The 24,031-nt window shown below is 38.1% G+C and overlaps 1 protein-coding gene across 4 annotated transcripts in view; it reads right to left on the bottom strand.

Moving 5' to 3' along the window:
* Positions 1–24,031, bottom strand: part of SMC5 (structural maintenance of chromosomes 5) — a 94,676-nt gene that overhangs the window by 42,527 nt on the left and 28,118 nt on the right. For all 4 annotated transcript variants that reach the window (XM_032866594.1, XM_032866596.1, XM_032866595.1 and 1 more), the window contains exons 6-9: positions 23,500–23,640; positions 22,008–22,169; positions 20,786–20,857; positions 39–294 (exon numbers count right to left, since the gene is read on the bottom strand). In XM_032866594.1, coding sequence (XP_032722485.1) covers positions 39–294; positions 20,786–20,857; positions 22,008–22,169; positions 23,500–23,640 — 631 coding nt within the window. The remainder of the gene's footprint in view (positions 1–38; positions 295–20,785; positions 20,858–22,007; positions 22,170–23,499; positions 23,641–24,031) is intronic.

Genomic DNA, 24,031 nt, shown 5'->3' with positions numbered 1-24,031 from the left:
TATAAACATCTCTTCACCCTAAGTTTCATAAAACTTACTCTTTCTCTCCTTCTCTAGGCTCTCCTTCTCTCCTCGCTTATCAATTACCTCGCCTTCACATAATGCCTTTTCATCTTGAACTCTTCTCAGATCATTTGTAATGGCATCAATGTGCGGCTGAAGATTCTCACAGTTTTCTGCAGTCTTCAGTTCATTCTGCAAATCCTCTATCATCTTCCGAGTGTTACTTATCCTCCTCTGGCGGTCGTGTTCTTCATTCTGTTTTACCGTTAATGCCTGCTGCAGTTCCTCAATCTGATAAAACAAAGAAGGACGGTACAGGAGACTGTTTTTTTCTCTCTTGCTTTATAAGGCTTTTATAGTAATATAGTATTTAAAATGCAAACAACCTAACAACATGGGTGTTTTCCTAACTAAAAGGTACTCTGCGGTAATTCAGAGTGTTACTCCTACCAGATCACCTGTTATCTTTATTTGTTCACTAATAATATCCTAAGTACTGAGAGCAGTGCTTAGCATATAGTTAGCACTTATTAAATATTTGCTCAATAAACAAAATATTTGTAAAGCCAATTCACAGATTTCTAAATACTGACAGAAAATAAATTCGTATCACACACCAGAAGACAATTAAAATAGCGTTTATATGTATATGACAAACTTTGAATAAAGCAGTAATAACAGAAATGATAACAAAGGTTTTGTCACTTCCAATTTTAGACAAACTTTTTTTTTTTAGGATTTTATTTATTTGAGAGAGTGAGCAAGTGAGAGCAAGTAAGCAGAGGGAGAGAGAGAGGGGGAAGCGGACCACCCGCTGAGCACGCAGCCTGACGCTGGGATGGATCCCAGAACCCCGGGATCATGACCCGAGCCGAAAGCAGACGCTTAACGGACTGAGACACCCACGTGCCCCTGAAACTATTTTCTTTCAACAAAATTATTTACTAATACTTGAAATTAATATTTTGAGATTAATCCTCCAACTGTATGTTTAGATTTGGTGACATATTCAAGGTAAATTGTTAAAAAAAAAAAAAAAAACAGGTCATATAAGATGCCAGTAGATTTCTATCAAAACCTTACAAAGTCCACCTAAAAGTTAAGACTTTAAGACAAACATGCATACACAAAAGTATACATGTTTAGAATCCTAGTTGTGTAAAAAGTACAATTTCATAATAACACATCACACAATCTGTTAGGCTGCCTTCACTCCAAGTCCTATTTACTCCCTTTCTCCCTCCCCCTTACCAAAGTAGGATCAAATTCATTATATGGAAATATGAAAAGCACACTAACTTTTAACAAATAATCATCTATAATCTTAGTATCCTTAAACCTTTACATTTTAATATCTACTTATATCTTTTCATGGAACATATATGTTTTATGGTATCACTAAAAATGTATTGAGAGCAGTTTCTCATTTCTCCCATGTCCTTGGCAAAACAAAATTTTGTTACCTGTGTAATGTCCTGTTACATGGCTATGACACATTTCATCCCATTCCCTACTGTTGGACATTTGGGTTGGTACCAATTTCTCCTTTCTGAAACTTTAACTTTGACAGTGTCAAGAAAATGAATTGGAACATCCAAAATCCCCCCTCCTATACCAAACAGGCAGAAGGCAGAAAGAGTGAAAGTTAAAATACATATCTGTGATTGAAAGTTAACAATGTTCAATGGACCTAAAAGAAAGAAGGAGACAAGAAGCCACAGTATCCAGCCAGGGAACCCATGAGGTCGAAGGCAATCGGAATAAATAGGGACAGAATTAAGAATCACCAGACACAGGGCGCTGGGTGGCTCGGTGGTTAAGCATCTGACCTTCATCTCAAGTCATGATCCCAGGATTGCTCCCCTCTCAGCAAGGAGCCTGCTGCTCCCTCTCCTTCTTCCTGCTACTCCCCTACTTGTGCTTGCTCTCTGCCAAATAAATTTTTAAAAATCTTAAAAAAAAAAAAATCACCAAACACATGAAGAAGGCTCCATGAAAAGGGGACAAGAAATGTAGCAAACAAAGCCTTTATTCTCCCAGCAAAACAGAGACCCACCAAGCTACCAAAAATCACTGGGGCTACTGAAGAAATCTGTATGAGTACCTGACTTAAAAAACTGGGAAGCAGCCCAGGGGACCCCATTCTGCTGGATAAGTTTTCTGAACTCGAATTCATGTGCAGTTCTCATCCAGAAAACTTCCATGACTAATTCCATCATACTTGGGTTTTACATCAGACACCATAGGTACAAACTCCTAGATCACCCATTATCTTCAATTTCCATGAATGTTCTCTCTTATTCTGACACTTGGCTATTCCTGAAAGACATTCTCCCTAGAATCCTCTCTAAGGTGACCTCCTGCCACAATCCTTCAGAGGTGGGGAGGGTGTTAATCCTCATTAATCCCTACTGTACTATATCCTCCATTAAGTAAGCACCACTTAATTTCCCTTGAAGACTGGTATCGGGCTTTACCACCCATCATCTCTGTTGCTGTGTTAACTAGCTCACCCTCAAAACCCTTCCTCACTCCATTCATTGATTTAGCATGCCAATTGTTTTCCTCTCCCTATGTTGAAGTCCCACAGTCTAACTCTTCGGCCTCTGTGTTCCTGGATTTCTTCTCCTTTAGCCATCTTTTCCTAAACCCCTCCTCAGCTACCTACCGTTTTACTTCAGATCATGTAAAGCACCACAAATTGTATACCTGAAAACCATTTCTACAATCCTATTCTTCCAGTCCCCTTTACTTCCATTTTACTTACTGTAGTATCCAAACTATTCTTTGACTCCACAGGGTCCTGCAATCCAGTGACCCTACCATCTTTTCACAATCCATTATCCCCTCCATTTCTTTTCTTTAATCTGCTAAAGTTCTACAAGCCAGCACAAGAACCATTCCCTTGCAAAGACTCTTGACCCTCTACCATTCCTATGTCACATCAGCTAGGGAAAAAAGCAGTCTCTATTAAACCCAACTATATGCCTTCTATGTGTCTGTATCCAAGCAGCTGAACTAATTGAAGAAACTCTCCAAAAACTCATCTCACTTTGAATTCATGGCCACAAAACTTAAATAGGAACTCAAAACTACCAGACAAACCTATTACATTTCTCTAATAAATGTGTGAGCTCATTCTAAAAGGAGTTCACAGCTTGGCCTCCTCCCTTCCTCAGTTCTTTATTGCTGTAGGCCCTCTACTCACTCAGCTAATAACTTTGTCTCATACTTCATGAACAGCATAATTAAAATCAGTGCTATGATCAGAGTACTATTCCTGTTTTACAACCCATCACCCTAACTCTATCCGTACTCAAATCATTTTATCTTGTACAATGTAAGGAGAGTCATTGTAGCTACCTAAGTCTAAGACTACTCTAAGCAGTGTTTCTCTAATTACTTACGGTAGAGGACCATTTTTTAAAAATTCCACGCCATCAAAAGTCAACTTGTATCAATTACACCTACAATAAATTATTAACAATCATTTTGGAAAACAGCTTATCAATTTCTTCAAAATATTATATTTTACTATGATATTTTTGATATCCTACTATGATATTCTACTCCTAGGAAATTATAAAAAACGAAAGCACATATTATATACAAAAGCTTGTACAATACTCATGCCAGTTTATTGGTAATAGCCCCAAACCAGAAATAACCTTAATGTCCATCAATAGGTGAGATGATAAAACTGTGGTCGCAAGGGAAAAAAATACATTAAAGCAAACAAAAATTAAAATACAACATATCAAAATTGGTGGACACAGCTAAAGCAGGGATGAAAAGAAAGTTTATAGCATTAGGTACATATATAAGAGGAAAACTCTCAGATCAAGAACCCAGAAGAAGGACCAAATAAACCCACATCAAGCAGGAAAAAAGGAAATAATAAAGATACAAACAGATACCAATAAAATTTAAAAAGGGGAAAAACAGAGACAATCTATGAAACCAACAGCTGGTTCTTTGAAAAAAAGTAATAAAATGAACAAATCTCTAGAAAGGCTCCCCCGCATCCCAAAAAGGAGAAGACAGAAATTAACAATATCAAGAATGCAACAGGGGTATCACTGTATCACTACAAACATCAAAAGGACAGTAAGAAACTTTATGTACACAATTGGACGATTTAGACACAATGGACCAATTCCTCAAAAAATATTAGCTACCACAACTCACTGAATATGAAATAGATTATTTGAATAGCTCTCTATTAAAATTCATAATTTTAAAACTCCCCAAAAAAGAAATCTCAAAAACCCAGATAGTGTCATTTGAGAATTATTCGGTATGTTTAAAGAAGAATTAACACCAATTCTACACAATCTCTTCCAAAAGCAAAACTGAAGAGGAGGGAACACTTCCCATTTTATAAAGCTAGTTGGTATTCTGACAGTATACCAAAAGCAGAGACAGTATAAAAACAAAACTATAGAATATTCCTCACAAACACAAACTATTAGTCAATAGAATTCAACAATATATAAAAGTATATTTATATGCCACAGCCAAGAAGGATTTCCAGGGATTTAAGGTTATTTGATGGTTAAAAAAAAAAAAAAATTAAAGATGAACACGGACACTGTCGTATCGATAAATGCAAAAAAAAAAAAAAAAAAAGCACTTAACAAAATCCAACACTCAATCAATATAAATACTCTCAGAAACATGGGAAGAGTGGAACTTCCCAAACTTGATTTAAAAAATCTATATGAAACCTACAGCTAACAATACACTTAATGGTGAAAAAAACTAGTTGCTTTCCTCACAAGATCAAGTACAAGATAAGAATGTCCACTTCTGCCATTCTTATTCAACACAGTGCTGGAAGTTCTAGCCAGTGTAGTAAGGCAAGAAATTAAAGGCATACAAATCAGAAAAGAAAAAATAAAGTCGTCCCTACTTGTACATGACATGCTTGCCTATGCAGAAAATCCCAAGGTCTCTATTTCTGAAAAGGAGAGAGGAAAGGAAAAGAAATACTTAGGTGTAATCTCACAAAACACAAAGGACATGTATGCTAAAAACTACAAAACGCTCACTGAAGAAATCAAATATCTAAATAAATGAAGACATACCGTGTTCAAAGATTGGAAGACTCAACCCAGTAAAGATTTCAATTCTCCCCAAATTGATATACACGTTTAATGCAATTCCTATTACAATCCCAGCAACATTTTCTGTAGATATAGAAAAGATTTGGACATCATCAGGAATGGCAAAATCAAACTATGAAAATCCTCTCCTCCATAAAAGCAATGAAAACATTGACAAAAATTGTCAAAATTAACTTTTTTGGAACTCCGGAATTTAATCAAAGGCTTATAATTACCTGGAGACTGTTTATTCCAGAAAAATGCCTGAATCTTGGTAAAAACAGCAAATCTTGTGGGATTCTGAACAAGCCCCATTCCCTTCCCCAATTCCATGACAGCCTTGAAAATCAGCGGCCCACAACTAAAGTGAAATCAGCAACATAACAACCACTGGAGAGGCCAGAACAAGGTTAAAAAGGTTTCAAGTTCTCATTCTTAGAAAACTACCATTATCTGATCTATCTGCACTTCTGGAAAACCTTACTACAAGGTCTATCTTTATTCGGCATGACTCCACAGTTTGCAGCCTTTACCCTGAAGGCATTTGCTAAAAACAATCAGTGGCAAATGTTTAATACCACAGCTGTTTCATGAGGAATAACAGTTGTGGTAAACAATAAACTTTCCCAAAAAACTTAAAAAGCTGGAGAATGAGACACCTGTGTGAGACGTGGAAAACTCCTGGGGAAATCTAGAAGGCTACATGTATGAGCAGACAGTGTGCATGTCTAGGACTGTGCACATGCTCAAGACTGGAAGAGACCCTAAGCTCTCACAAAGGTTCTGCGTACACGAATGTTTCACCTTGAGGCTATGTGCAAATTGGAAGTGAAACCCAAAACAGAGCTGTAAACTAGCACTGGATATTAACCAAACCTTGCAACAATTCAGAGAGCACTTACTGAATCTTGGTACACAGTAAAAACACTACCCTGCTGTGTGTTGAAGGTGTGACCTAACATGTATGAGGAGATCCTCGACAAAGACAGGGAGACATCCTGGTTGCAGTCATTTAAAGAAACATCTGACCAGTACACTAATTCAGCAGAGACTTCAATAGTCACATACAACAAAAAATACAAATTTCAAAGAATTAGTTAGGAAAGTAACTAAACAAACGGGGACAAGAAGCCTGGGGAGAGAAGGACAACTGATTCAAAGTTGCCACATCATGTTACTTAAAATGCCAGTTTCAACAAAAATTACAACATTTTCAACAAAAGTATGGGCCATACACTGGAAAAAAAGCAGCCAATAGAAAATATCCCTGAGGAAGCCCAGAAATAGACTTACGAAGTAAAGACTTTAAAACAGCTATTTTAAGTATGTTCAATCAACTGGGGCGCCTGGGTGGCTCAGTGGGTTAAGCGTCTGCCTTCGGCTCAGGTCATGATCCCAGGGTCCTGGGATCGAGCCCCACATCGGGCTTTCTACTCTGCAGGGAGCCTGTTTCCTCCTCTCTCTCTCTCTGCCTGCCTCTCTGCCTATTTGTGATCTCTGTCAAATAAATAAATAAAATCTTAAAAAAAAAAAAAAAAGAATGTTCAATCAACTAAAGAAAACCATGTCTAAAGAACTAAAGGAAAGGAAGAGAACAGTGTCTCATTGAATAGTGAATATCAACAGAGGAAAAAAGTATAAAAAAGAGCAAACTAGAAATTGTGGAGTTGAAAAGTACAATAACTGAAATAAGATTCACTAGTGAGGCTAAAGAGATCTGAACAGGTAAAACAAAGGAAACCTGAAGATCGGTCACTTGAGATTATCCAGTCTGATGAAAAGAAAAAAAATGAATAAAATGTGTAACAAAGTATACCACTGTATATCAAACTATGCAGAACAGGAGTGTCAGGAGAAGAGAAAAAGGCAGGATGAATATCTGAGGAAACTAACAACCCCAGAATTCCCACAGCTTGGATCTGAAACATTAATCTGCATGCCCCAGAAGCTAAATAACTTCACAGCAGGATAAACTTAAAGGAGAGTCACACTGAAGACCATCATAGTTAACTGTGGAAAAAACACCGAAAGCAAGAAAAAAAGTAACTCATCACGTACAAGGGATTCCCAATAAGATTAAAAGCGGACTCCTCATCAGAAACCAGGGAAGCTAGAGACCAGCGGAATGTCACATTCAAAGTGCTGGGAAAAAAGAACAAGAATTCTCTATCCAGTGGAAACGATCCTTCAGAAACAAAGCATAACTTAAGACACTGCGAGATAAACAAGAACTGAATTCGTCAGTAGCAGGAGCACCCTTCGAGAAAGCCTAGTCTTTCGTGCCAGAATGAAAGGACACTGGAGAATAACCGGACGCTGCGCAAAGAGCATCAGTAAAGGCAACTACACAGTTAATGTCAAAGGGAGTAAAACTGTATCTCGTTTGTCACTTTTTCTCTCTTATCTGACTTAAAAGACAACTGCTGTGGTATTAATATAAAATATTTATTTTCTTAGTCCCTGGTCCCTGGCCTGGAGTTCTTAAAACCCTTAGAATCTCCTGAGTGACAGAAGCAGCTTTTGCTATCCATACCAAGCACCCAGGCACTTTTGATCACGCCTGATTTTACGCTAATAAGAGGAGTCCTGGAAGGGCCCCCTCGAGAGTTTGAAAATGGAGACTGGCTTCAGGAAGATCAAGCACATGGAACAGAAGGCTGGAACTTTTATCCCCACCTCCTGACCTCAAGGAGGGGGAAAGAACTGAAGATTATAAGTTCATTTACCAGTGGCCAAAAAATTTAATCAATCATGCCTACGTAATGAAACATTAAAAATCCTAAACGATAAGGTTCTGGAGCTTCTGGTTTGGAGAACAGGTCAATATTCTAGGAAGGTGATGCACCCAGAAGAGGGAAAGAAAGCTCTGAACACTATCTCCCATACCTTGCCTTGTGCATCTCTTCCCTTTGGGGGTTACTGAGTTGCATCCTTTATAATAAACTGGTAATCGCTAAGTATAACATTCTCCTGAGTTCTACAAGTCGATGTAGCAAGTCCCAAACCTGAAGAGGGGATGTGGGAACCCCTGAATTTGTAGCCAAGTCAGGCCAAAGTGCAGGTAACCTGTATCCCGGGTCCTTGAGACTTATGTAGGAAGGAAGGGCTGTCTGGCTAACTTGTAGAGTCTGCTCTAATTCCAGGCAGTTAGTATCAGAATTGAATTGAATTGTAAGACAGTTGGTTGGTGCCAGAGAATCAAACATTATTGTTACCAAAACAAAACTATATGAAAAAATAATGATAAAAGCTGTGCTGATAGGCCTATAATAATTAAAATACAATTTGTAGGACAGGAAGAACACAAAGCAGGGAGAATGGAATGGAGCTATATAGGGACAAAGTGTGCATGCTACTGAAATCAAGTCAGTCTATGAACCAGATTGTTATAAGATACTGTTATTCTAAAGGCAGCCACTAAGAAAATACACAGTGTAAGAAACAAGGGAATTAAAATGGTACAACAGAAAACATTTAATATAAAGTAATAACGGAGAACCAGAGGAACAAAAAAGTCCTAAGACACTTAAAACAAATGAGCAAAATGGCTAACGTAAATGCTACCTTCGTCAGGAATCACATCAAATGTCAATGATTTTAACAGTCCAATGTAAAGACAGGGAGAGGCAAAATGGATACAGAAGATGGCTAAGTAGGAGGATCCTGAGTTCACCTCCTCCCGTGGACACAAGGTAACAGCTACGACTCTACAACTAACCCTGACAACAATCTACAGGTGAGCAGAACAGACCCTCCCCGGTCAACTGTAAAGAGGAGGCCGCATGGAGGAGAGGAAGGACGGAGACACTACTGGAAAGTGAAGCCCTGGAGGTTAAGAACCACGAACAGGAGGGACACTACAAGTACGGAGAAGTGAGAGGCTCAGACCCCACAGCGGGCAATCCCGGCAGCAGGCGCCTGCACTGGGAAGACGAATCCCGCAACACCGGGCTTGGAAAAGCAGCGGGACTTGGATATGAAAGAAGCAGAGGGCAAGAGAAAACTCAGCTGCTGCCCTTAAAGAGCCGGCGAAACTAGGAGCTCTGTGAGGCAGCCCAGAGCCGCAGTCTGAAAACCAGCTGGGGTATAAATGAAGGGGATTTACTGGCTCATCTTAGAATGTGCAAAGGGACAGGAATCTTCAGGAGAGTTCTCCAGGAGCAAAAGTGCTGGCAGATGCCGCTTCTCTTTTACTCCACCAGCTGACACAGCCGGACGCTTGTAGAAGCCGGAGCTGCCCCTCTCCCATCTCTCTCGCCAGCGTCATGTGCTCCACCCAAGCATTCCCCCGAGAACGCAGCCATCCAAAGCACTGCTCCTGCCTCGCCACGCCCTGGAGGCGCCCCCAGCAGATACTGGTGCCACTCTAAAGTGACTCCTGCCCTGGGGAGGGGGAGATAACCCCACACACTGGCACACCTGCAGTTCCAGTGGCTCAGACCCGCAGCTGGCTGGGCAGGGAGCAAGCTGTGCCCTTTGATGCTCCTGCAACTACGGCAGAGAGGCGAATGAGAGACTCGTAGGCTAATGGCCAGCCCTGCCCACCAACAAGCCTGAGGCAACCTCAGGCCTCTCAACAGCAGAGACCAAACCCTGCCTAGTGCACCCACAGCACATACTTTGGGTCATAACAGGCAGCTAGGCTGAAGGCAACAGTGTTTCAGCCTCAAGAGCAGGATATATGCAGCCCACACAGAGGGCAACTCTGGAGACCAGAGAGGGCAAGTACGACAGGGTACCACAGGACCTCTTTTACTCAAGGCCCTGACTACCACAACGAGGAGATGCAGCTAGCTACCTAACAGAAACAAACACAGAGTCAGGCAAAATGAGACAGTAATATATCTCAAATGAAAGTACAAGACAAAAATCACAGTAAAAGAGCTAAGTGAAATGGAGGTAAAAATATACCTAATAAAGAATTCAAAATAATAGTCACAGGAATTGAGATGTCAGAAAAGAGTAGATGATCTCATTGAGAACTTCAACAAAGAAAATATAGAATCAGAGCAGAAGAATTTAATAACCAAAATTAAAAATATATATACTAAGGGAATCGACAGCAGATTAGAAGACACAGAAGAATCTATCAGTGATCTGGGGAACAGGGAATGGAAAGCAGCCAAGCTGAATATCAAAAAGAGAAAATAATACTAAAAAATGAGAACAGATTAAAGGAACTCAGCAGCATCATCAGGCTTAATATGCACATTATAGGGATCACAGAAAGAGAAGAGAGAGCAAAGGGGGCAGAAAACTCATTTTAAAAAATACTAGCTGAAAAATGTCCTAATCTGGGAAGGAAACAGACATCCAAGCCTAGGAAGCACAGACAGCCCCTAAACAAAATGAACCCAAGGAGGACCACACCCAGATAAATAATTATTTTTTATGAGGAGAAATTTTAAAGGAGCAAGAAACAACAGTTACACACTAGAGAAACGCCATAAGACGATCAGATGATTTTTCAGCAGAAACTTTTCAGGCTAAGAGGGTGCATCACTGATATAGTCTAAGTGCTGAAAAGATAAGAATCACAACTAAGAAAACTCTACCCAGCAAGGTTATCATTTAGAATAGAGAGACTTTCCCAAACAAAGTTAGATGAGTTCATCATTAAATTTAAAGGAAGCTTTTTTTTTTAAAGAGTTTATTTTTATTTATTTGACAGAGAGAAAGATCAGAGTAGGCAGAGAGGCAGGAAGAGAGAGAGGAGGAAGCAGGCTCCCTGCTGAGCAGAGAGCCCTACGCCGGGGCTCAATCCCAAGGAGCCAAAGGCAGAGGCTCAACCCACTGAGCCCAGGCGCCCCCAAAGGAAGCTCTTTAAGTGCAAAGACAAGCCCATAATTCGAAGAAAATTATTAAAGGAAAAAAGTCTCAGAGTTAAAAGCAAACATATACGAAAGGTAGTAGATCTGTCATTTATTTGAGAGAGAGAGAGTGAATGAGTAAGTAAGCAGTAAGCGGGGAAGAGCAGAGGCAGAGGGAGAATCAGACTCCAGGCTGAACAGGGAACCCCACTTGGGGCTTGATCCCAGGACGCTGAGATCATGACCTAAGCCAAAGGCAGACACCTAACTGAGCCACCCAGGTGGCCTTGATAAATCACTTATAAAGCCAGTTTTTAAAACAACAAATACTAAAATTAATTATACCGACAAAACTTAGTCAAGGGATACACAAAATACAAAAATGTAAAGTATGACATCATACACAAAAAATGTGGAGATGGAAGTAAAAATGTAGTGACTTTAGAATGTGTTCAAACTTAAGCAACTATCAACTTAAGATAGATTGCTACAGACATAAGATGTTATATATGAGCCCAGTGATAACCACAAATCAAAAACATAAAATAGACACACACAAAATAACCCAGAAAGGAATACAGGCATAACACTAAAGAAAGCTTTCAACCATATGGTAAGAGACGAAATGAACAGAGGAGCTACCGAAAGCAGAAGACGATAAAAAAAAAAATGGCAATAAGTACACACCTATCTATAATTACTTCAAATGTAAATGGATTAAATGCTCTAATCAAAAGACAGAGAATGACTAAATGGATTAAAAAAAAAACAACCAAGACCCATATATATATACTTCCTTCAAGAGACTCATCTCGGACCTCAAGACACACAGACTGAAATGAGGGATGGAAAAGATATCCCATGCAAATGAAGCAGGAAAAAAAAAAAAAGGCAAGAGTACCAATAGGTATATAAGACAAAACAGACAATAAAACAGAAGCAAGAGACAAAGAAAAGTACCACATAATGATAAAGTGATCAGTCCAACAAGATGTAACAATTGTAAATATGTAAGCACCCAACACAGGAGCACCTAAATACATAAAGTAAATATTAACAAAGTGTGAAATACAATAATAAAGGACTTTAACACCCCACTTAAATCAATGGAAAGATCGTGGAGACCAAACAACAAAAAGGAAACAGCAGCTATGATCATTTAGATTAGATGGATCTGACAAATATACACAAAACATAACATTACATCCCAAAATAGAAAACACATTCTTTTCAAGTGCATATGGAACATTCTCCAGAACAGATCACATTAGGCCACAAAACATGTCTCAATAAATTTAAGAAGACTAAAATCCTATCAAGCACCTTTTCTGACCACAAGGATATAAAACTAGAAACCAATTACAAGAAAAATCTGGAAAGAACACAAATGCATGGAGGTTAAACAAAATGCTATTCAATAATGAATGGGTCAGGGGCACCTGGGTGGCTCAGTGGGTTAAAGCCTCTGCCTTCGGCTCGGGTCATGATCCCAGAGTCCTGGGATCGAGCCCCACATTGGGCTCTCTGCTCAGTGGCGAGCCTGCTTCCCCTTCTTTCTCTGCCTGCCTCTCTGCCTACTTGTGATTTCTCTCTCTGTCAAATAAAGAAAGAAAATTTAAAAAAAAAAAACAAAAAACAATGAATGGGTCAACCAAGAAATTAAAGACAACAAAAAAATACATGGAGACAAATGAAAATGGAAATACAGTGAGCCAAAATCTTTGGGATGCAGTAAAAGCAGTTCTAAGAGGGAATTTTATAGTAATACTGGCCTATCTCCACAAGGAAAATCTCAAACAATCTAACCTTAAATTCAAAGAAGCTAGAAGAAGAGCAAAGCAAGCTTAAAGCTAGGTAAAGGAAGAAAATAATAAAGATTAAAGCATAAATAAATGAAAAATGGACTAAAAGAAAGATAAAAGAAACCAATAGTTGGTTCCTTGAAAAGATAAACAAAATTAATGACCTTTCAGCCAGACTCATGAAGAAATAAAAAAGGGAGAGGACCCAAATACATACGATTTGAAATGAAGGAAAAGAAATAACTGACACTACAGAAACACAAATAAGAAAATATTGGGGCACCTGGGTGGGTCAGTGGGTTAAAGCCTCTGCCTTCAGCTCAGGTCATGATCCCAGGGTCCTGGAATCAAGTCCCGCATCAGGCTCTCTGCTCAGCGTCTCTCTCTGCCTGCCTCTCTGCCTACTTGTAATCTCTGTCAAATAAATAAAATCTTTTAAAAAAAAGAAAATATTATGAAGAATTATAGGCCAACAAAGTGGACAATCTAGAAGAAATGGATAAATTCCAGAAACATATAATCTCCCAAAACTGAATAAGGAAGAAACAAAAAATTTAAACAAAACAAACCAAAAACTAGTAGTGAAATTGAATCACTACTCAAAAATCTCCCAGCATAACAAGTCCAGGACAAAATGATTTCACAAGTGAAATGTACCAAACATTTAAAGAAAAGGTGATATGGGGGTGCCTGAGTGGCTCAGTGGTTTAAGCCTCTGCCTTCAGCTCAGGTCATGATCTCAGGGTCCTGGGATCGAGCCCCACATCAGGCTTTCTGCTCTGCAGGGAGCCTGCTTCCTCCTCTCTCTTTGCCTGCCTCTCTGCCTACTTGTGATCTCTGTCAAATAAATAAATAAAATCTTAAAAAAAAAAAAAAGGTGGTATGTATTCTTCTCAAACTATTCCAAAAAATGGAAAAGGAAAGAAAAAGTCCAAATTCATCCTTTAAGAGGAGCATTACATGAATATTAAAATCAGACAAAGAGACTACCAACACACAAAAAAACTACAGGCCAGTATCTGATGAATATAGATGCAAAATCTTCATCGAAGTATGAACAATCCAAATTCAACAATACATTAAAAGGATCATTCACCAGGACCAAGCTCAAGTTTTTCAGGGGATGTAAGGATGGTTCAATATTCACAAACCAATGTAACACATCACATTAACAAGAAGGATAAAAATCATATCATCATCTCAATTCATGCAGAAAAAGCATTTGACAAAATACAATATCCATTCATTGTTTAGAGCGAAACATACCTCAACATAATAAAGGCTATAAATGAAAAGCCCACATCTACATCATACTCAATGATGAAAAACTGAAAGCTTTTCCTCTAGGATTAAGAACAAGAAAAGGACATCCACTACTACCACTTCTATTCAACGTAATACACGAAGTCCTAGATGCAGCAATCAGACAAGAAAAATATTTAAAAGATATCCAAACTGGTAAAAGTAGTAAAACTGTCACTATTTGCAGATGGTATACTATATATAAAAAGCCCTAAAGTCTCCACCAAAAAACTGTTCAAACTGATAAAAGAATTCAATAATACTGCAGGATAAAGAAATGTGTGGTATTTCTACACACTCATAATAAAATAGCAAAAATGGAAATTAAGAAAACAATCCCATGTATTACTGTACCCCCAAAATATAAAATACCTAGGAATAAATTCAACCAAGGAGGTAAAAGCCTTATACTCAGAAAACTCTAAGACACTGATGGAAGAAACCAAGTGAAACAAACAAATGGGAAGATATACCACGCTCATGGAAGAATACCATTAAAATGTTTAAACTATCCCAAACAACCTACAGATTCAATACAATCCTTATCAAAATATCAAGAGCATTTTTCACAGAACTTTAACAAATAATACTAAAATTTGTATGGAAACACAAAATATTCTGAATAGCCAAAAATTTTTGAGAAAGAACAAACCTGGAGGTATCTCAATCACAGATTTCAAGATATACTCCAAAGTTATAGTAGTCAAAACAGCATGGTACGAGTTGATAAATAGGCATATAGATCATCAACAGTATATAGAGAGCCTGGAAATAAACCCACACCTATAAAGTCAATCTACAACAAAGGAGGCAATAATATACAAAAGGAAAAAACAATCTTTTCAATAAATGCTGAAAAACTTGATAGTTAGATGCAAAAGGATGAAACTGGACCACTTTCTTAGACCATGCACAAAAATAAACTAAAAATGGATTAAAGACCTAAATGTGAGACCTGAATACCACATAACTTCTGTAAGATAAAATAGGCATCATGTTGCCTGATTTCAAGCTTTACTGCAAAGCTGTGATCACCAAGACAGCATGGTACTGGCAAAAAAAAAAAAAAAAAAAAACAGATGCACAGACCAGTGGAACAGAGTAGAGAGCCCAAATATGGACCCGCAGCTCTATGGTCAAATACCCTTCGACAAAGCAGGAAAAAATATACAGTGGAAAAAAGTCTCTTCAATAAAATGGTGCTGGGAAAATTGGACAGCTATGTATAGAAGAATGAAACTTGACTTTTCTCTTACACCATACACAAAGGTAAACTCAAAATGGATAAAAGACCTCAACGTGAGGCAGGAATCTATCAAAATCCTAGAGAAGAACATAGGCAGTAACCTCTTCGACACTGGCCACGGCAACTTCTTTCAAGACGAGTCTCCAAAGGCAAAAGAAAAGCGAAAATCAACTTTGGACACTTCATCGAGATCAAAAGCTTCTGCAGAGCAAAGGAAACAGTCAACAAAACAAAGAGGCAACCATGGAATGGGAGAAGATATTCACAAATGACACTACAGACAAAGGGCTGATATCCAAGATCTATAAGGAACTCAAACTCAACACCCCCAAAATAGATAATCACGTCAAAAAATGGGCAGAAGACATGAAAGACATTTCTCCAAAGACGACATACAAATGGCTAGCAGACACATGAAAAAATGTTCATCATCATCAGCCATCAGGGAGATTCAAATGAAAACCACATTGAGATACCACATTACAGCAGTTAGAATGGCCAAAATCAACAAGACAGGAAACAACATGTACTGGAGAGGATGTGGAGAAAGGGGAACCCTCTTACACTGTTGGTGGGAATGCAAGTTGGTGCAGCCACTTTGGAAAACAGCATGGAGATTCCTTAAGAAATTAAAAATAGAGCTACCCTATGACTCTGCAATTGCACTACTGAGTATTTATCCCAAAGATACAGATGCAGTTAAAAGAAGGGCCATCTGTACCCCAATGTTCATAGCAGCAATGGCCACAGCTGCCAAACTGTAGAAAGAACCAAGATGCCCTTCAACAGACAAATAGATAAAGAAGATTTGGCCTATACATACAATGGAGTATTATGCCTCCATCAGAAAGGATGAATACCCAACTTTTGTATCAACATGGACGGGACTGCAGGAGATTATGCTGAGTGAAATAAGTCAAGCAAAGAGAGTCAATTATCAATATGGTTTCACTTACACGGAGGACACTGGGAAGTGGAGAGGACAAGTGAGTTGGGGGAAATTGGAAGGGGAGATGAAGCATGAGAGACTGTGGACTCTGAGAAACAAACTGAGGGTTCTGGAGGGGAGGGGGTTGGGGGGGTTGGGGGAGTCTCGTGGTGCGTATTAAAGAGGGCACGTATTGCATGGAGCACTGGGTATGGTGCATAAACAATGAATTCTGGAACACTGGAAAAATAAAATAAGGTAAAATAAAATAAAGATAAAATAGGCAGTAATCTCTCTGACAGTGCCCTTAGCAACATATTTATGGCTATGTCTCCTCAGGCAAGTGAAAACAAAAGCAAAAAATAAACTATTGTGCCTATAGGTGTACCAAATACAGTTACTGATACACCAAAATAAAAAGCTTTTGCACAGTGAAGGAAGCCATCAACAAACAAAAAGCAACCTAGTGAATAAGAGAAGACATCTGTAAATGATACTTTTGGTAAGAGGTTAATATCCAATATATATAAAGTTATTATGCAACTCAACACCCTCCCCCTCCAAAACAACAACAACAACAAAAAAACAAAAAGCCCTCAACCTGACTGAAACATAACCAGAAAATCTGAATAGATATTTTTCCAAAGGAGACATACAGATGCCCAGCAGATACTTAAAAAGAAGCTGGGGGTGCATAAACGGCTAACTTTAGGGTCCAACTCTTGATTTCAGCTCAGGCCATGATGTCAGGGTCGTGGGGTAGAAGCCCACATTTGGCTCTGTGCTCAGCAGGGAGTCTGTTGGAGATTCTCTCCCTCTCCCTTTGCCCCTCCCCCTGCTCTAATAAAACAAATAAATAAAAACTTAAAAAAAAAAGAACACCCAACAACACGCATCGTAAGGAAAATGTAAACCAAAACCACAATGAGCAATCACTTTACACTAGTCACAAAGGCTACTATCAAAAAGACAACTGACAGGTGTTGGCAAGGATGTAGAGAAAAGGGAACCGCTGTGAGCTGCTGTTAGGAATAGAAATACTTTAAGATCCAGTAATTCCATTACAGGGTAAAACAGGAACACCAGTTTCAAAATATATATGCACCCTATGTTTACTATAGTATTATTTAAAACGGGCAAAATATGAAAGCAACCTAAGTGTCTGTCCGTAAATGAATGGATAAACAAGATGTGTTCTCTGTGTGTGTGTGTGTGTGTGTGTGTGTGTGTGTGTGTACATAGACTCTTAAGTCCAAAAAACTGGTGGTTGCCAGAGGGGAGGCGGGTGGGGGGATGGGTGATATAAGGGGATTAAGAGATCAAAACTTCCACTTATAAAATAAACCATAGAAATGAAAAGTACAACGTAAGGAAAAGTCAATACTGGAACAACACTGTATGATAGATAATACAGTGACTACACTTAGCAACGAGTAGTACACGGAATTCAGTAATTCTGATCAAGGCTATACACCTGAAACTAACATTGTATGTTAATAGTTACTTCAATTTAAAAAAAAGGAAAGAAAACCCATGATACGCAAGAAACACATTTTAGATTCGAAGACACAGGTTTAAAGTAAAAGGATGAAAGTTGATATAATCAAATAGAACTCTTCATTTCCCCTGTCCTAGCAATTCTCATTACAGTGACAGGTACCGCTATCCAACCGTGAAGTCAAAGATGGGATCCTCTATTCTTCCACAATTGAATTCTTCAATCTACTCCCTGAGCAAATTCTGTGGTTCAGTTTTCTAAATTTGCTTGTCCACTGCTACCATATGAGGTGAAGCCAGCCTTGTAACCGAACTCTCTGCTTTTATTTTTGTCCCGTTCAATCTACTATCCATAAGGCAATGCTGAGTGCTTTTAAAGCATATGAAATACTATTTCTCTCCAGCTTAAAAACTTTGAAAGCCTTCTCTGTGTCTCACTGCATTTAGAATCAAATTCAATTTCCTTTTTTTTTTCTTCAAGGGTCTAATACAGTCTCTGCCTAGCTCTCGTATCTTCTACTTCTCAGGAACAAAATGGGACCTCCCGGGACACAGAGGAAGGATAGCCAAAGTGTTGAGAAAAAAAGTAATTTATAATTTATAATTTAAAATTCAGCAATATTAACATTCCAAAATGAGTGCAAAAGAATGTACTTTCCAACATACAAGTACTCAGAAAGTTCATCAAGTCTCTAAAACACCCATGGAAATTATCTGTCGAGAAAAAAAAAGTCTACCTCCCAAGAGACAGAAGAATGATAAAACAAGTAACATGATCAAATAAACCAGCCAAACATATTAAATCTAGGTCAGGACAGACCATAAAAAATAACATTTTTTAAATAAAGACAAGTAAAATTTCTGAAGGTATGGATACGGAATAGAGAAAGTATCTGAACTAAGTGGAAGAATAAAAATGCTAACTTAAAAAAATACATGTTATTTAAACTTTAAGAGTAGTCAACAGAATAGGCTTAGAATATACAACTTTAGGGGGAAAAATGGGTAAGAAAACCTTTATCAACAGCAACAAAAAAGAGAAAGGAAGAAAGAGGAGCAGGGAGGAGGAATCGAACAAGCAGTACAGGGAGGTGAAAACAACTGTAAGTGGACCTGGTGAAACTCCCTTCCTGATGACGGCATCACACCACGATGACAAAAACTGCAGAACAAAACCCAGTACATACTACTCTCAGCAGATAAGATAAATCAAAATACGATGCAAGAAATAAATTAAAAAGACAGCTTTAAAATCTAGGAATCAAAAACTAACATAATTATTAGGAAAAATAGACAAATCTACACTCATAGAAAAAGTATCTCACTTTAAAAATGGATAAATTGGGTAGGTGATAAAGTATGTAGAATATCTGCATAATGTACATATAGTAAATCTGTTCTAGCACATACATAATTTATTTATACATACATATAAATATATAGAGTATACATTATTTATTATATACAAAACATGTACAAAACCAAATATACAAGTCCAAAAAGATTTCAAAAGATCTAAAATAACGTCATAAAGTCCACAATAATTAAACAGAAAGGAAAAGGAGTAGAATTCTACATTCACATTTTGAAATTCCATACCCATAGAAACTAAAACAGCAAGAACTCCAGTACAACCTTAAATGAATGAAAATGTTTAACTGAAAATATGAACTTTTAAACAGAAAAGCAATAAAAGCACTTATCAACACATATGAGACATAACCAAGTGATAACCAGAAAAATATTTACGCCCTGAAATGTATTTATTAAAAGTTAATAAAAGTGAAAAGTGAAATAACTTATGGAAGTGAAAAGCCCTGGTAACTATGCCTAGGCAAAAATAGACAATCCTGGTCCAAGGAGTATTAAACTACTTAAAAAGTAAGCATAACTGAAAAACCAGTTAAGGATGGAACAAAATCAAATTTTAGGCCCATCTCACATGGTGCAAAAAATCTTAAAAACAAGATTTTCTAGTCCAGCAACATAGTAAAATATCAAGTACAATTTGCGACAGAAACCTAAAGATGATTCAACATTACACAACGTATCAACCTGTATTCCTGTTTAGGGTTTTAAAGGTGAAATCTTTATGCCTCTTCCCTCCTAAACTCTAAAGAAATATTAGCAATGGAGTACAAAGGGCTCACTCCCATGAGGAACAACAGAGACAACGTCAGCAACTGGAGACCTCAATGGCATTCAAAAGAGGAAAGACAGCAGAGGGACAACTAATCTAGTATCCTTTTACAGGTGCCACAATGTGACAGGCGATGAGAGAAAAGGAAAAGAAAGGAGGACTCTTTCAAAACAAAAAAACCTATTCCAGAGCTTGTGGAGAACTCAGAGATGTCAAGTATAAAAAACAATATATAGAACAGGACTGCCCTGCCCTGCACCTCCTGACCCCCTGTCCCCAGACCCCATCCGCCCAGACACCCTGAGCACTTAGCCCTGACAGCCCAGCCTCTGCACAGTTTATGAGAGGCGCTTGGGATCTGAAGATAAAGGCACAGAAAAAGGCGTGAAGCTGAAAACTGGAAGATTCACATAATGCTTCAACCACCAGGAATGTTTCAAGTTATACGTCTATTCCTAAGAAAGGTCATTCAAACTTCAGTTTCTGAATGGCTCTGAAGAACAAAACCCCACATACTGCTGGGAATCTCTTATCTAAGAAGCCTGCTTTCTTCCACAGCCATCTTAAAATGATTTTGCCATCAAGCCCCACCCATGCACAAAGAATTTATTATCAACTTTTTAATGTCCTACCCTTAATGTCAACAGAATATATCTCTTAAAATTTAATTTCTGCTACTGAGATAACTAAATCCAATTTTACCATCACTCCAATAAACTATCGCCACTCAGTTGCAAAGATCAGAGTGCCTGTCTAGGAGTAGTCTTGAGAATTTTTCCTCATTATCTTCTGTGCAACTGCTCTACTTCCAAATCTTAGTATCCCTCACAGATTAAGGAGGAAAATGAGGAGGACCTTATACAATTTCCAAACAAAAAGTTGTCCCATTATCTAGACCTGAACACAAAAGTTAGGTCACATTTCCATAGCAAAAATTTCAATACAATCTTACCTGCTTATCTTTCCTTTCTATAATATCTTGCTTTTGTTTGCATTTTTGAGAGGTCTCCTTAATATCTGTTGCCTGTAAGATTGAACCAGAAGGAGGGGAACGTAGTTAAAATCTCAAGCAAGCCATTATGAGGCCTTACCCACCCAAATACCAAGTTAATCCACAAGGCTTTACATTTCTTCCAAACCAAATTCAGTTACCACCCAAAATACTAACTTACTTACAAATCTATAAAATGTTATTTACTGATATTAAAAATAGCCATGGCAATATGCATACATGTTTCCTTATCCCTTCCCATGCATTATCTCGTGGTAGTTCATCTGATTCTAAAAAAACATTCTATTAGGATAGCAGGGTCCATAGTTCAAACCGTTCTTCAAAATCTTGGACTCCAAAATCTCCCTAAAGGTTAAAAGCCATGACCATAAAAATTTTTAAGTTTAAAATTTTCAAATAAAATTTTTAACAAATGGAATATTCCATATGCCATTATACTATTTATTCTAAGAACATCAGGTTTTCTATGATAATTCATAGAAGAAATTCAATGTTTCCAGGAATACTACTCTGAATACTCTTATTAAAATAGTCACATTTTGGGGCGCCTGGGTGGCTTTGGTTCAGCGTCTGCCTCTGGCTCAGGTCATGATCTTAGGGTCCTGGGTTCGAGTCCTATATTGGGCTCCCTGCTCAGCAGGGAGTCTGCTTCTCCCTCTCCCTCTGCCCCCGATTCACACGCTCTCTTGCTCGCTCTCAAATACAATCTTTGGGGGGAAAAAAAATCACATTTCAGTTTGCTCTTTTGTATGCTGGAGTATCTTAAAGTAGCAACCTGCCCAAAGTGACAATTAGGAGCCTGAAAGCCCCTGTGGTTGCAGACTTGAGTTAAAAAACGAACGAAAGCTACAAGTAAATTCACAAAATTACTTAGAAGACCTGCAGCGTAGTTTCTGTACTTGCTAAAATACAGAAAATCCTGGGGCGCCTGGATGGCTCAGTGGGTTAAAGCCTCTGCCTTCGGCTCAGGTCATGATCCCAGGGTCCTAGGATCGAGCCCCGCATCGCACTCTCTGCTCAGCGGGGAGCCTGCTTCCTCCTCTCTCTCTCTCTCTCTGCCTGTCTCTCTGCCTACTTGTGATCTCTGTCTGTCAAATAAATAAATAAAATCTTTAAAAAATAAAATAAAATAGAGAAATCCTAAACTGAGCCAGCAAAGTACCTTCTCTTTGATTCGAGCCTCCAACACGCGACGCTGCCTCTCAATCTCTTCAATTCGACGGGTCATAGGGATCTGCCCTTCTTTAAGTTTCCTCACCTCTTCCTTCACTCGGTCTCGAGCTAGTTTTACTTCTTCATACTCCTGACGAACATTTTCATACTCCTTGCAATTAATTCAAGAAACAGAAGTTAATGCACTACTAGCTTAAATTAACACATACACTAAAACCAAAGTGCAGGCAGAAACCAAACCTATGAAAAGACTGTTTTGATATCCTTTTGGCAAGTCTACTCATGTAAAATTTACCCTCTGAAACAACTTCAGAAATAGCGAATACCAACAATGACTTATTAAGAAGCTTGATAGTCACTCAATTTATCTCCATCACTAGACTGGACTCCGACTTCCATGGTTCTGAAACTTATACAGTAACTGCTACTAAAATGAGGTTTTCCTATAGTCTCTCAATAAAGAAGAGATATGAGAATGTATAAATACATGAAACTCAGTTATAAAAAGTAAAAATGAAAAAACAAAGGAAAAATGGATCAAAAGGAGAAAAAAATGTGGGAAAAAAAATGCTTGTCATGTCACAGGAATTAATGTTTGCTAAAAAACAAAAGTAAGTGCACTGCTCAGAGAGCATACAGTAAGAATGGAATGAAGAAAAGATTACAAACATTAAAATTAATTTAAAAAAAGGAAAAAAGATTGAAATCAATCTCAGAAAGAAGAAGATAAACCAAAAGACTTTAAAGGAGAAAGATAAAGTAGATTAAGAGTAATAATGGGCATAGGAAAATGTAGTCAAAATAAGCTGTAAAGCAAAATTTTAAGAATAATGGAATTATGGGACAGGGTAGGGTGAGGGGGTGGCAGAGAAAGGCCACAAATACAGCCACATGTTTTTCCATTTTAGTAACAATTACCTCCATTCTAACCCTGGAACTAACATTATAAAACTTTCTTATTTTGTTCTGTCCATCAAAAAGAAATGCACTGAGGAAATGGACTCTTTAGCCCAAACTGTGGTCATAAATAATAACTATACACTGCACAGTGATTAAAAGGAACAGTAGCCCCAATAAACTCAGGAAGCCAGAGTAGAGAATTCTAGTACATAGCCCGCAGCTGCATCTGCACCTAAACTTGTAAGTGGTACACACCAAGTAAATTCTCTGTGACTGAGGACACTCAAAGATTTTTTTGTGTAAACATTTTTAGCTCAAATTAACATCTTATAAAATAAACTGTCTGTTGAGGATTCAAATCTGGAAGAATTAAGAGCACTATCAACTGTTATTTGTTACACAATAATAGTAACAGTACACACCTATATCATAATACCACCAATAATACCAAATGTATTATGATATATAAAGCAAAAATGAACAAAAGCACCTAATTTGAATACAGAGCAATCAGTACCTTCTTTATAGCTTTTCTGCTAGTCAAAGCATCACTATTTTTGCCTCTAATAATTAAGACTTACCACCCACGGCCTTTTAGCTTCAAGCATCTCAATCAAATCTAAATGTCGCTTACGTTCATAGAACCTCTCCACATCTTGTTTATATCTTTCATTCCTCTGAATCATTTTCTCTAGATATTCAGTTTTCTCTTTGCACGAGGTCTAAAACAAATATTTAACAATTAGTTTAACTGAAAAGACAACAGGTCAGATTCTTTAATGATGAAAATGAACAATGCTACCAAAATTTCACAATAAAGAATTTCACGGGCGTTCTTAAGAACTGTGTACAGCTAACATGTATACCTGAGCTCTGGTCTAGGCCCTGCAATTTATTAGTTGTGTGACTGTGGGGAAGCCCCACCACATCTCTGAGCCTGGCCTCTTCCTGCCTGAAGAAAAGACACCTATCTGCCCCACTCACCTCAAGGGTAGAAGCAACACACTCTAAGTGCAAGGTCAACAAAAGCTATAATGTGATATACAAATGAACACTAGTATTATTACAATTAGCATGTTATGAATACCCATGACTTAGGACTTAGAAATGAGA

Source organism: Lontra canadensis, unplaced genomic scaffold (assembly GCF_010015895.1).
Source record: "Lontra canadensis isolate GAN:19392208 unplaced genomic scaffold, GSC_riverotter_1.0 scaffold31, whole genome shotgun sequence".
NCBI lineage: Eukaryota > Metazoa > Chordata > Mammalia > Carnivora > Mustelidae > Lontra > Lontra canadensis.
This window is presented reverse-complemented; position numbering and strand designations above follow the sequence as displayed.